Source organism: Nicotiana sylvestris, chromosome 7, assembly GCF_000393655.2.
Source record: "Nicotiana sylvestris chromosome 7, ASM39365v2, whole genome shotgun sequence".
NCBI classification, from domain to species: domain Eukaryota; kingdom Viridiplantae; phylum Streptophyta; class Magnoliopsida; order Solanales; family Solanaceae; genus Nicotiana; species Nicotiana sylvestris.
The window spans coordinates 79,173,871-79,187,472 of record NC_091063.1 but is presented as its reverse complement, the minus strand read 5'-3'; the positions used below and the strand labels follow the sequence as shown (position 1 = coordinate 79,187,472).

The 13,602-nt window shown below is 38.9% G+C and overlaps 1 protein-coding gene across 1 annotated transcript; it reads left to right on the top strand.

Annotated features, from left to right (window-relative positions):
* Positions 1-11,971: 11,971 nt before the first annotated feature.
* On the top strand, positions 11,972-12,586 carry LOC138873355 (uncharacterized). The gene is made up of 2 exons (XM_070151820.1): positions 11,972-12,320; positions 12,402-12,586. Exons 1-2 carry the CDS (start codon positions 11,972-11,974, stop codon positions 12,584-12,586), a joined length of 534 nt encoding a protein of 177 aa, XP_070007921.1.
* Positions 12,587-13,602: the final 1,016 nt, after the last annotated feature.

The following is a 13,602-nucleotide window of genomic DNA, read 5'->3' as shown; positions in this document are numbered from 1 at the left end:
TATTGTCGAGAGGGGCATTGTACCTAGGTGATATTGAAGGAAATGATCCCGAAATAGCGGTGAATGCGGATGCAGTCAAAAGATACTACGTCTGAGTGACACCCCAGCGGTCCTGACACATTTTAAATGATGAAGGTTTATTCCCACTACCCCAAACATTATCGACTCTCGCTACAAGCCCTTTGAGCCAATCACACTTCTTTGGCTATCTTCGAAAAAAAAAAAAAACATTGATGAGAGCCTGAACTACGTCTGACTTGATTCCGAAAGGATACGTATGCAGCCTCTCTCTGAGGTTCAGTCACACCAATAATAAAATCCCATTTACCCTGAAATTGAAACCGGGGCACGTCAAACGGCTTAGAAGTCGTAGTATCATCTACTTTTCTTTGCCAAGCACAAGCCCTTCAGATCAATTACCAAAGGTGGCGGGAAGCCAAGAAGCATCACGAATGGAGGCCGGTACACTCTAAATTGAGAGAAATAAAATGAGAGAGTCTTGTTGGTGAAAACCTTCGGGCACCGCGAGGCGACGGGAGTAGAAAAACCAAAATGAGAGAGCTTGTTTAGTAAAAACTCGCAAAGAGTCCTATCAAGCGACAACAAGGAGGGAAATGAGAGAGGTTAACTAGCGAAAACCCGCAAAGGGCGCTGTTGGCCGAAAGAATGACTCCACCCCAGAAGTCTCGGCAAAGTTCCACCGGTTTGGAAACACAGGTCCATTTTGGTTTGGGAGGAAATGCAAGTTCATTGAAGGTCAGGCGTCCAGTCCAAAGAGCATGTCATGTCCATTTAAAGTCAGCATTGTTTTCCTTAGATAAGTCTTTCTTGTCCCAAAAGGGACACTTCTTTTCTGAAATTTGCTTTCTCCGTTCTTTGTTTTTCTTCGAATCCCTTTCATTTTTAACCCTAAGTTCCAGATATACCGGAAAGGACAGGTGGCAGGGTTGGTTTCACGGAATTTCGTTTCGCAAGGGAAATGCCCCGCTTCATTGGTATGCTTGTCCGAACCTGATGATGGTTCATGATGTTGACTGCATTCTAAGTAAAGTCACGAAAACAAAACAAAACAAAAAAAATAATCCCCACAAGTCCTCCCTTTGTAAAAAAATCCCCCAAAGAGTCTGCCCCACCAAAATCCCCACAGGTTTTTCACTTTGTACAAATACCCAGCAAATCCGCTTTGTAAAATTCCCCAGCGAGCCTGCCCCAACAAATCCCTAGCAAGTCCGCTTTGTAAAAAAAAAAAAAAAAAAACCCATAGAGCCGTTTTCAGGCAAATCCCCATAGAGCTTCCCCTTGTACAAATCTCCACAGAATCTCCCCAATAAAATCCCCAAGCAAAACGAAAAAAAAAAAAGCCTTACAAGGCAAATCATCACAGAATCTGGAAATGCAAGCCTGTCAATGGCAGAGTTTCTCAACAGAAATAAGAACGCAACAAAGCAACTGGAACAATCAAGGTCACCGAACCAACCGCCATTTCCGAGCTAACAATTGTTCTTTGTTTGAAAAGTTGAAACATGTATGATCCAAGACATGAGTGCAAGAAACAGTTTGGCAAATAAGGAATCCACTCGAAAGGGAAGTTTCCACGAAATTCTCTTTTACATTTTACTAAAAAAAAACAAGAAAAAAAAACTCAAAAAAAGAGGGGGTCAGTTAGTATCTCCGGCATTTTTCTATTTAGCCAACATTAGGGTTCCAACCCTGAACTGAGCATTGCCAGTTAGTCAGCATTAGAGCTCCAACCCTAAACTGAACTTTTTCCAGTTAGTCAGCATTAGGGTTCCAACCCTAAACTGAACTTTTTCCCTTTAGTCAGCATTAGGGCTCCAACCCTAAACTGAACTTTTTCCAGTTAGTCAGCATTAGGGTTCCAACCCTAAACTGAACTTTTTCCCTTTAGTCAGCACTAGGGCTCCAACCCTAAACTGAACTTTTTCCCTTTAGTCAGCATTAGGGCTCCGACCCTAAACTGAACTTTTCCCTTTAGTCAGCATTAGGGCTCCAACCCTAAACTGAACTTTTCCCCAGTTAGTCAGCATTAGGGCTCCAACCCTAAACTGAACTTTTTCCAGTTAGTCAGCATTAGGGCTCCAACCCTAAACTGAACTTTTTCCATTTAGTCAGCATTAGGGTTCCAACCCTAAACTGAACTTTTTCCAGTTAGTCAGCATTAGGGTTCCAACCCTAAACTGAACTTTTCCCTTTAGTCAGCATTAGGGCTCCAACCCTAAACTAAACTTTTTTCCTTTAGTCAGCATTAGGGATCCAACCCTAAATTGAACTTTTTCCCTTTAGTCAGCATTAGGGCTCCAACCCTAAACTGAACTTTTTCCAGTTAGTCAGCATTAGGGTTCCAACCCTAAACTGAACTTTTTCCCTTTAGTCAGCATTAGGGATCCAACCCTAAACTGAACTTTTTCCCTTTAGTCAGCATTAGGGCTCCAACCCTAAACTGAACTTTTCCCTTTAGTCAGCATTAGGGCTCCAACCCTAAATTGAACTTTTCCCCAGTTAGTCAGCATTAGGGCTCCAACCCTAAACTGAACTTTTCCCTTTAGTCAGCATTAGGGCTCTAACCCTAAACTGAACTTTTCCATTTAGCCAGCATTAGGACTCCAACCCTGAACTGAGCATTGTTTGTTAGTCAGCATTAGGCTCCAACCCTAAACTGAACTTTTTCATTTAGCCAGCATTAGGGCTCCAACCCTGAACTGAGCATTGTCTGTTAGTCAGCATTAATGCTCCAACCCTAAACTGAACTTTTTCATTTAGCCAGCATTAGGGCTCCAACCCTGAACTGAGCATTGTCTGTTAGTCAGCATTAGGGCTCCAACCCTAAACTGAACTTTTTCATTTAGCCAGCATTAGGGCTCCAACCCTGAACTGAGCATTGTCTGTTAGTCAGCATTAGGGCTCCAACCCTAAACTGAACTTTTTCATTTAGCCAGCATTAGGGCTCCAACCCTGAACTGAGCATTGTCTGTTAGTCAGCATTAGGGTTCCAACCCTAAACTGAACCTTTTCCATTTGGCCAGCATTAGGGCTCCAACCCTGAACTGAGCATTGTCTGTTAGTCAGCATTAGGGCTCCAACCCTAAACTGAATTGTTTCCATTTAGCCAGCATTAGGGCTCCAACCCTGAACTGAGCATTGTCTGTTAGTCAGCATTAGGGCTCCAACCCTAAACTGAACTTTTTCCATTTAGCCAGCATTAGAGCTCCAACCCTGAACTGAGCATTTTTACCTTGTGGCAATATTAAGGACCCAATCCCGGAGTTGCATTTGTTAGACTAAAATTCTCCAATCCATTCATCAATTCTATGAACTTCCCAGCATTTAACTCACGAAATTTTCCTAGTGAAACCGGGGCAGAAAATTTCGTTCGCTTTGTTTTTCCCCACAGGTCGGACCTCGAGGCGCATGGATTGAGACGACCCATGAGATGAAGTCTCAACCCAGAATAAAGAAAAGAAGAAAAGACAAAAGAAGATGTTACGAGATATTGGGAAAAGCGAAGGGCGGGTCGCTCCAAGATTTAATCAAGGTCCCGAGTTCTACCAATCCCGTCTCACTCAGTGTCGCAGAAATAAACAGGCGCCTACAACTTGCAAGCATCAAGATTCGGATCGAAGTCTACAAACAAAATCAGCTAAGACCCAAGATCAAGTTGCAAAAGAATCATAGATAGGAATCTTGTAACTAGCGGTTGACAGGCACACATAGTTAGTTCAGCTTCAATTTTCCTTTGGTTGTAATAAAGGAGTCGGTAAGCAGCAGCGGCAACAATAACAGCAGTAACGACAAGCATTGCAATCCCATGGTAGTCCCAGCTACCAAAGTTTCCCGAACTACATTGACCTGATTCCTGTTTAGCCCAGAATATGTAGGAAATCTTTGAAGTGAAGATTCGGTCAAATCTTTTAAAATATGCTTCACACGGAGTATTCCAATAGGCAAAAGTCGCTCATATCCGCTCACTTTATCTTTGCACGAAAACTCTTCGTGTTTCCGAACAAAGAGGGGCAGCTGTGAGCACGTGATTTTTGTTTTACGCGACAATCACTCAAAAAGAAATAAAAATAATAGCAAATGGTCCTGCTGTACAATTTTTGGAATTTACGTGGCATTTTTGGTAGTTATTTGTGATCTTGTCCATTTTTTTTTATCAAAACAAAAATATAAAAAATATATGTCGTGTGAACCGTAATCCGGTTATTAAAAGGAAAATCACAAAAATGCATCTTTCATTCTATTTTGTCATTAAGTGATGTTAGTGTAATTAAATGTTAATTGTGTGATAATTGTTGTTTAATGTTTTTATAGTATTATTTGGCAATTTAATTTAAGATATTAAAAAGAAAAAAAAAGAAAAAAAAGAAAGGAAGGATTTTCGGATTGGGCCAGTCCAAATTAAAAAAAACAGGCCCAAACTAAAACAACCCAACCCAGCATCCCTGTTTGCCCGATCCAGTTGTGCTGCTTTTAATCTAGACCGTTGATCTCAGGACGATCAACGGCCAAGATCACATCCCCCATACCCACACACGAACCCGACCCGTTTAACCCCGGACCAACCCAACCCCTGGCATGTGAAACGACACCGTTCCCCACCAGCTGAAAGATCCTGGCCCTTCATCTCACCTCATCCAACGGCCAGGATCTATCCACTCACTAACTATATAAACCTAAAACCTTACCCCACGCCCCATCCAAACACCCCCCCTCGAGTCGTCTCCTTCACAGACCCAAACCCTCGGAACCCTAGAGTCGCCCCCTTTTCCCTTCACCAAAAACCCGGCGGCAAGGACGCCGGTGACCACCACCTTAACACCATAGGACCGCCTCACCACCCTGAACATGGATCTGTTGTCCCTTTGCCTCGAATCAACCCCTAGGTTCTCGAATCTTCATTTGAAGATTCGAGTAAAACTCGATCTACACCAAACCACCCCAGGTTCATACCGGGCACTCCTCTGACCTCCCTCGTGACCAAACCATGCTTGGTTTGGTCCGAATCTTACCAGGGAAACACAAATCCCAAATCTGCCCCTTAGGAACCCTAGAAACCCTAAGCCCGATCTGTGTCCGTTTGAACCATGAAGATTAGGGTCTAATGGACCTTAATCGAAGTGTTCTTAGTTGGGAACACTTCGATTAAAGTCCTTTCAACCCCAAGAAAGGTCGATTCAAATCCGAGCTAGGGTTTGTTGATTTTTCAAGATTTTAAGGTATTTTTGCTTTCCTTTTCTTATCAGTTCATGTGTTTGTTGTAATTGAATGTCTGTTCATTGCCCCAAATGTTTAGTTGATTTTGTTTTGAATTGTTTGTCGACTGTTCCTGTCCACCTTGCCCGGACCTTTGTATTTGGACAAATCTTTCTTCATTTGCTGATAATGTGTGTATGTGTAAACTGTACAACCAACTGAAATTGAAATGGGTCGATTAATTAGTTCCCAGGGCCAATTTTGTTTTGGTCAGTACAACTTGAACCCCCTGCTAATACTGTTGGATTCTGATCATTGAGCTTCAATTGTATGTGTTGTGATTCACATAGTCGATTCAATATATGTCGTCAATTAGTTCAGCTTTGAATGGTAATAATTTGATCCATGTTATTGGCTTTCCTGCTGATATTTTGTTTGAATTCAATTAGGAACAGAGTATGTTGCCTGTGATTTGTTCAATTTGAATCAGAAAACATTTAAGGGTGGTGTTATAGTTGCAGTTCAGACCTTGGTTTTAAAATGGATAGCATGTTCACTTGGTTTAGATTTTGGGCAACATGTGTATGGTCAGCTGTTAAGGAATTAAAATAATTGGACAGCATGTGCTGTCAGATTATATTCTTGCTGCCCATGTCTGGTTTTAGTTTAATAAGGTGATAAAAGGGCTGTCAGGGAATCTCATGGGAGGGTTTCTACTTTTAAATGTTTGAGTGGAAAAACAGCAGAAAAGGAGGGGTTTCTGATTGTTTTAACAGGCTGTAAATTGGCCTGATGTTAGGTATAAAAGGGGGGGAGAACATTTTTCAGAAGAGGAGAACATTTTTCAGAAGAGGGGAAAAGATTTTTTGAGAGGAGGATACAAAGAGATAGACAGGCATATACAGATACACATTGAGAGAGGCATATATACAAGAGACAGTTAGAGAAAACACACAGATAGATAGAGGGCGAGAGATAGAAAACACACAGACAAAATCATAAACTGTTCTTCCTATTGTTGTCTTGATTTCACTTGTTTCGACCTGTTTAATCAATACTGATTTTTCCAAGTCCCAACTGAGGTTATTGGTTGTGTGTTTCATTGGTTTATTTCTGGATTTGGTCTGTCTGAGTTCTGATCCTACTCCACTGCTTGCTGCTATCATTTGCTACTTTTTCCATCGGCTATAGCTACATCTTGCACTGGAACTTGTTCTGTTGTACTTGTTTGTTACTACTGTGTTGGTTGCCATTGTTGCTATCTTCTACTCCTGCTCTACTAACTTTCCTGCTTCTTCCATTGTAAGCAGTCCCAGGTACACATCTCATACTGATGTAACAATGAAAACTATGAATTGAAAGATCTGAAGGAATTGTAATCATCTGCTGCTTTACTTACAGTTTTTTTATAAATGTTGTTAAATTGTGTAAATTTTAGTCTGTAGTTCAATAGAGAATGCATCAGTAAGTTTGTACTTAATTGAAGCTTAGGCTGATCTAAAACCGCGATATATGATTCATTTAGTGGTATACAGGATGTAACTATATAATTCATGGAATGTGCAACCATTTAATGTAATCATTAATTGAAATATTAATCAGGCTTTGTTCCTGTTGAATTCCTCCTGTTTAGATTTGTGGTTGAATATAATTTTCTTTTCTTTGTATAAAAATGTAGTTGATTGATTAAATTAGTAACGATGTCACATATGTATAACTTCTTCATCTAATAATGTTAGTTTAAATTAATCAAAGAATAGTTAATCTGTTTTGATATTATGGTGTGTCAATCTCACGTTTTAGTATTATTGAATAATAGAATATAGAATGAAAGCAGTTTTTCTTTGTACAAACTCGGTCGCAATTTTCCATTCGCATTAGCCGTAAACTAATAATTAATAAGTTACGTTTTTAGCATGTAATTAATTAAGAGATTTTCTTTTATTTTAGAGACGAACTTAATAGGAAAATATAGTCACTGTAGGTTTATCCTTTTAAATAAAAATGAGACGAGCCTCGACAAACAAAAATGCACAAGCTGCGGGGCCCTCTAAATGTATATATTAAAATACTTAGAATTCGGGACAGGCCGTTTAGCGAATTTTACGGCCTTCCCAAAATAACAATACGCTAGTTGCTTTAGGCGCACCTTTAATAATTTAACCTTCTTAAACACGGGTGCACATTGATGTGACCCAAATCCGAATCTCAACGGAGTCAAAATGTGTCGACGACCACGGGTGCATTGATTGTGACGTGGTTCGAGATGCATTTTCACGACGTTGCAATTCTATAAAAATAAATGATAATAATAAAAGCGGTTTAAACTTAATAAAAGCACATAAGTCACAACATGTATTTAAATCAGATATTTAGCCATTATAACAATTTAAGCGACCGTGCTAGAACCACGGGATTCGAGGGTGCCTAACACCTTCCCTCGGGTCAACAGAATTCCTTACTTAGAATTTCTGGTTCGCAGACTTCATTTGGAAAAGTCGAATATTTTCCTCGATTCGGGATTCAAGATAAACCGGTGACTTGGGACACCAAAAGCCAAACCTTTCCCAAGTGGCGACTCTGAATTAAATAAATAATCGCATTTTGAATATTGTCACTTAAATTGGAAAAACTCCCTCGCGCATCTTACCCTTCGGGGCGGACGCGCAAAAAGGAGGTGTGACAATAATTACATATTATATGCATAAAATTGGTCCCTTAATTTTTAAAATGATAAATATATATTTTCAATCATTTTAGTACATAAAATTATTTTCTAGAAATTATTTATTATTTATTATAAATTAAATGGGGAAAATTGGCTATTTAAGTTATAGCGAGATTAACATTTCAATTACAACCTAAATTGAACCCAACCCCAGCCCAGTTTCCTACCAAATTGCCCGACCCAAACCTTGAACCCGTCTACCCGATCCAAGACAAATTAAATCCTGGTCGTTGATCTCCCAGATCAACGACCCGTATTAATCCTTTCCTTTTTTAATTCCAAAGACCCCCCAAAACCCTACCTCATTTCCAAATCCCTCCGCCTCCGCATTATCTCATCTCTCAACCACTCAACCTAACCCTAGCTCCTCTCAACCACCGACCTCCTTCTCCGGTCTTCTCCGGTGACCAACCTTCACTCCTAAGCCTTCAATGGTTCCTTTGTTGTCGTGCTCACCTTCTCTGAGGCCTTCAAGGGCCCTGGGTCACGCCCACTTGTATCTAGGGTTTGCTATTTGGCTGTTCATCGCTACTCTGGTGTGATTTCGAGCAAAATCAAACTATATTTGTTACGATCTTTGAGTTTCTAAATAGGTTCTTCCATCTCTACTTGGGTTTCTTCTGAAACCCTAATTTTTGCTTACATCTCTTAGATCTATACGACTTTTAAATGATTTGAGTCTTTTCCTTTGATGTTTTATACTATTCTTAAATCTCTTTACAAGAATCATCGATTTCAAGTAGTTTTCATCTTCTTCTCAAACTAGGGTTTTCAGAACTTCTTCTGCACTTTGGTTAAACCAATTCTTTATGTTAAAAATTTCTATCTCTTGCATATTTCGACTGATTCTATGATTTTACTCTTTTTTCCAACTCGCTTATGTTGTAAACCCTAATTTTTTAGTTCCAATCTGGGGTTTCTGAGTTTTTTTTGATAACATGTTCACTTAATCTGTATGTTTCTATGATTCTGTGATTTTTGCCCTATGTTTGCTTGTTAGGGTTCATAATTATGGTTATCCCTGCCTACTGTGTGATTTTGCCCTATTTTGCTCACCAATGTTCTGATTCTTCACTTCTTCCACCTGTATCATGCTTAGCTTACTAATCCAGTCTATGCTCTACATGAATCCCTAATTTTATGTATGATTCTTGTTCTACTCAACCTCTTAGGGTTCTGGTTTTGCCTACCATGTGTTTGATCTTATAAAGTGGTGCTAAATCAGTACTATCTTCTATTTTTGAATCCTTGAATCTTTGTGATTGACCATTCATTGACTTCGCATGATATCCGAATGATTTTTATGGTCAATTATGCTATAAATTGATCTCTTAAGTCTTTCCTTGATTCAAATATGCTGAACCTAGCCTATATTACCTATTGTGTACTTGTACTATGCAGAGAATATTTCCTTATTTGTCATGTTCAGCCTTATACAATTTCCTTCCTTATTTGTCATATGTCTATTACCGTTTGAAGTTAACTCCTCAATTAAAGGGAGTACTTACCTTGATTTCCTGACTGACTGATTCTGAGTTCCACAATTACTGATGAACTTTGATTTTTTTTACCTTATTTTCTACATGTTTTCAAACTATAAATACCTTAGTATTTCATTAACACAAAAACACAGACACTCTTGGTTCAAAACTCTCTCTCACACTTAAAATTCTCTGCTCTCTTTTGTGCTACTTGCTACTGCTTTAAGTTAGCCGACTGCTAGCCAAGGCTAACCATTATGTTCTCCTGCTCTTTCACTTTGCTTACTATCCTCTTTACTTGCATGTTCTAGTTTCAATTCAAAGTTCCAACATCAATATGGTTCTTTTATTGTTTCAATTCATCCTAATTCTACTTTGCTTCTATTTATGGTTTTGTTGTGAAACTTGTAGTTGATGTGTACATTATTATGTACTCCCCTTCCTTAAGATCAGTATGTTACCCCTCTGTGTTGTTTCTGAACATGTCTGCACCAACGTGTTTGCCACCATGTGCTCCATATATCCCCAAATCCCTGGTATGTTACCCCTGGTCAGCTATTTCTGAGCATGTCTATACCAATTCCTAGACCTTTGCTTGATTATGTGTTCACAATCAAGTGTTTTGTCTACCCCAAATCCCTTGACCCCTATTTTAACTACCGAACTTGCCTTGGTTCTGTGACTACTGGTTGTGTATGAACTGTTTTAAAGGTGTTATGTTTGGGCTTTTGTTGATTACTCCAATTTCTTTTAAAACTGCCTCTGTAGTTTTACTAAATCATTTTCAAACAATATTCCTTTTTAATACAGTTTTTTCCTTAAAATCTTTATACTTGTGTCAAGCACTTTCACTCTACTCCTAAGTCAATAAGTTCTGCCCCCTCCAGTATGTGTACTGCCTTGGATTCTCTTGAGAACCCTTTGAACTCTGGCATACTGAGGCTGACCCTTCCACGCTTCACTTATTCAATTTTGGTTACCAAGTCTAGGTGTAAGCACTGCCCGGGATCCTTGAGATCCTTAGGGATCTTTGATGCACCTAGACTATGATTTTGTCTATGGGATTGAGGCATTTGAAGCTATTGGAGGCTTTGGAAATCAGGTCCTAATTGAAGGCTCCCTATAGACTGGCTTCTTATTTTCTTGTTTACTTTTGAAATTCATTCATATGGTCTTTACATCTTGTCATGTTTATCTCTCCATGCTAGAAACCATGCTTATAGGCTTCAAATGATTCCGTAATAGAGATCATGTCTGCAATGTCTTAAAATCGGCTTAACAAATAGATGCCATGCCTATAGGATGTAATTTAACCTAGATTCTGTTATAACAAGTGTTTATGTATGTTTCCACACCTGCAAGCCTTTAAAATCACTATTAAACTTAGATATCATGCCTATAGGGAATGATATCAAATTTTGTCTATGGATCTCACCTAAGTTTAGTTTAAATAATTCAATCTGGTTAACGTTTAGCTCACTTCTGAATTGGTTTAATTAAGTAGTTTATATTTCTGAAATAATTCTTTTAAAACTGCCTTAATATGTTATGAGACAACATGCCCATAGGATTTTCAAAAGTCTGTTTTAAAATCTGGGCTATCTTACTATATAATGTAGTCATCCGCATATAGGCAAGCCTGTAGGGCATTTCCAAAACTGCGATTCTGAAATCGTTTCTACGACTTAATGTTTTTCTGATCCTGGCAGGCTTTAAGAAACCAATAGGCAATTGCTAAGGTCCTTACTCCTGAGTTTATAAAAAATGAATTTCTTGTCTTCTGTATATTTACCTAGATACCCTATCTTAAGATATTGTTTAATAAAAGACCTTAATTGTGCTTGAGTCGTGCTATGTATGTGGCTTGTCTAGGAGGAAACTTTGAGCCTCTAATTGCTCCCTTTATCTTATGTGCTAAAAGTCCTAATTGTTTTGCCTGTCGCCTTAGAATTTTCACCTTTAAAACCTTAGGGGTCTGTGTAGAACCACCTATAGGTAGAGGTCCTAAATCCATCCAGCACCATTGAGAAGGGACGGATAACATCACGCAATAGAGATCGTTGACCAAACACTCGCTTTGCATGACCACTAAGGGGATGGGAAGGGTAGATATGGGATATGATGGCTATGCACTAATGTCACGTGTATCCCCTTATCGAGGAGTATTTACCGGACATTGTGTGGGGTGATCCTATAGGCTAACCAACCTAGGACTCCCCTTTTTCCGAAACTCCTTTTTAAAACCTTTGTTCAAAAATCTTTATCTTATTACTTGAACATGCTTTACTTGCAACCTATTCGATTCAACTGGACTAATTTGTGAATATAAGTTCGGCCGGGACCCATAGTTGTGGACCAAGAGGGGTGACTAACACATTCTCCTCGAGGTTATTTCGAGCCCTTACCCTAAGCCCTTACCCTAATCTCTGGTAATGCAAACCAATCCCAAGAGTTAATCACCCTAGGTGTCCTAACGCACCTTTAAAATCATTAGGTGGCGACTCTTCAAATACCCAATTCCCAAAAGGGAAATGAGTTATCACACCACATGGAATGTCAAAACCCGGATCTCTATCCGCGAGGAGGGAAAAAGGGGGCTCGACACCCTTCTAACCATAAAGTGTTTGTGGCTAGAGGAGCAACCTTTTTGGAAAGGGAATTTCTTTTGGAAGAAAATTATAGTAGAGAAATAGAACTTGATGAAGTTCAAGAAACTAATGAATCAACACAAAATCAAGATCATGAGATACAAGTTGAAGAACCTTTATTGGATCTTTTAAAGTTAACAAGGAAGTTTCCATATTCAACAGTTGAAGTTCAAGAACTAAATGTAGTTCAAGAACAGGTTAATGAACTAGTTTTAAACCAAATTGAACAACAACCAAATCCAACACAAGGTGAATAGGTTGTAAAAACACCTTTTAGAAGGTCTACACGAGAACGTCATGTACCAACTAGATTAAATCTAATGGTGCAAGATGATATATCAAATGAGGTTGATCATAGTGATGATGACCCCAAGTCCTATGAAGAGGCTATACAAAATTCTGATTATGAGAAATGCCAAAAGGCCATAGAATTCGAAATGGAATCCATGAAGGAAAATAAAGTATGGACTTTAGTTGAACCTTCAAAGGATATAAAACCTATAGGATGTAAATGAGGTTTAAAGAAATGATTGGAGAAGACGAAAAAGTGGAGACCTACAAAGCCCGTCTTGTTGCCAAGGGATATCGTGAGAAAGAAGGAGTTGACTTTGGCGATACTTTCTCTCCCGTGGCAATGCTCAAATCAATTCTCATTTTTCTTGGTATAGCGGCATACTATGATTATGAAATATGTAAAATAGATGTGAAAACAACGTTTGTTAATGGTGAGCTAGAAGAGGATGTGTACATGACACAACCTGAAGGTTTCATATCTTCGTCTGATCATAATAAAATTTGCAAGCTACAAAGATCCATTTTTGGACTAACATAAGTTTCTCGAAGTTGGAATATTCTCTTTAACAAGACAATTGAAAAGTTCAATTTTGTTAGATGTGAAGAATAACCTTGTGTACAAAAAGGTTAGTGGGAGCACAATTATATTCTTAGTGTTTTATGTTGACGATATATTGCTCATAGGGAATTACATACCGGCATTGTAAAGTACCAAGATTTGGCTATCTAAACAGTTCTCCATGAAAGACTTAGGAGAAGTAGCTTATATATTAGGAATAAAGATCTACAGAGATAGATCGAGGAAGCTGCTTGGACTTTCCCATTCTTTGTACATTGATACCATTCTGAAAAGGTATAATATGGATAATTCCAAAAGAGGCTATCTATCGATAGGTACTGGAATTACTCTCAGTAGGGAAGATTGTCCTAAAACAATTGAAGAGAGAGAACATATGAGTAGGATCCCATACGCTAGTGAAGTGGGAGCTATCATGTATACCATAACATGTACACGTCATGATGTGGCTTATGCACTTGGAGTGACTAGCCGATATCAGGCAAATCCTGGTGAGAAATATTGGAAGGCGGTGAAGACCATTCTTAAGTACTTGAGAAGGACTAAAAACCAATTCCTCATTTATGAAGATTCTGAGTTGAAATTTGAAGGTTATAATGATGGAAGTTTCTCTTCAGATAGAGATGATAGCAAATCTATTTCTGGTTATGTATTCACCTT

What these genes read in the sequence shown, in the direction of transcription:
- LOC138873355 (XM_070151820.1), top strand. Translation starts at nt 11,972, where the DNA reads ATGGAATGTCAAAACCCGGATCTCTATCCGCGAGGAGGGAAAAAGGGG. An exon ending in ACAACCAAATCCAACACAAG is followed by an intron (nt 12,321 to 12,401) that starts GTGAATAGGTTG and finishes TAATGGTGCAAG; the next exon opens with ATGATATATCAAATGAGGTT.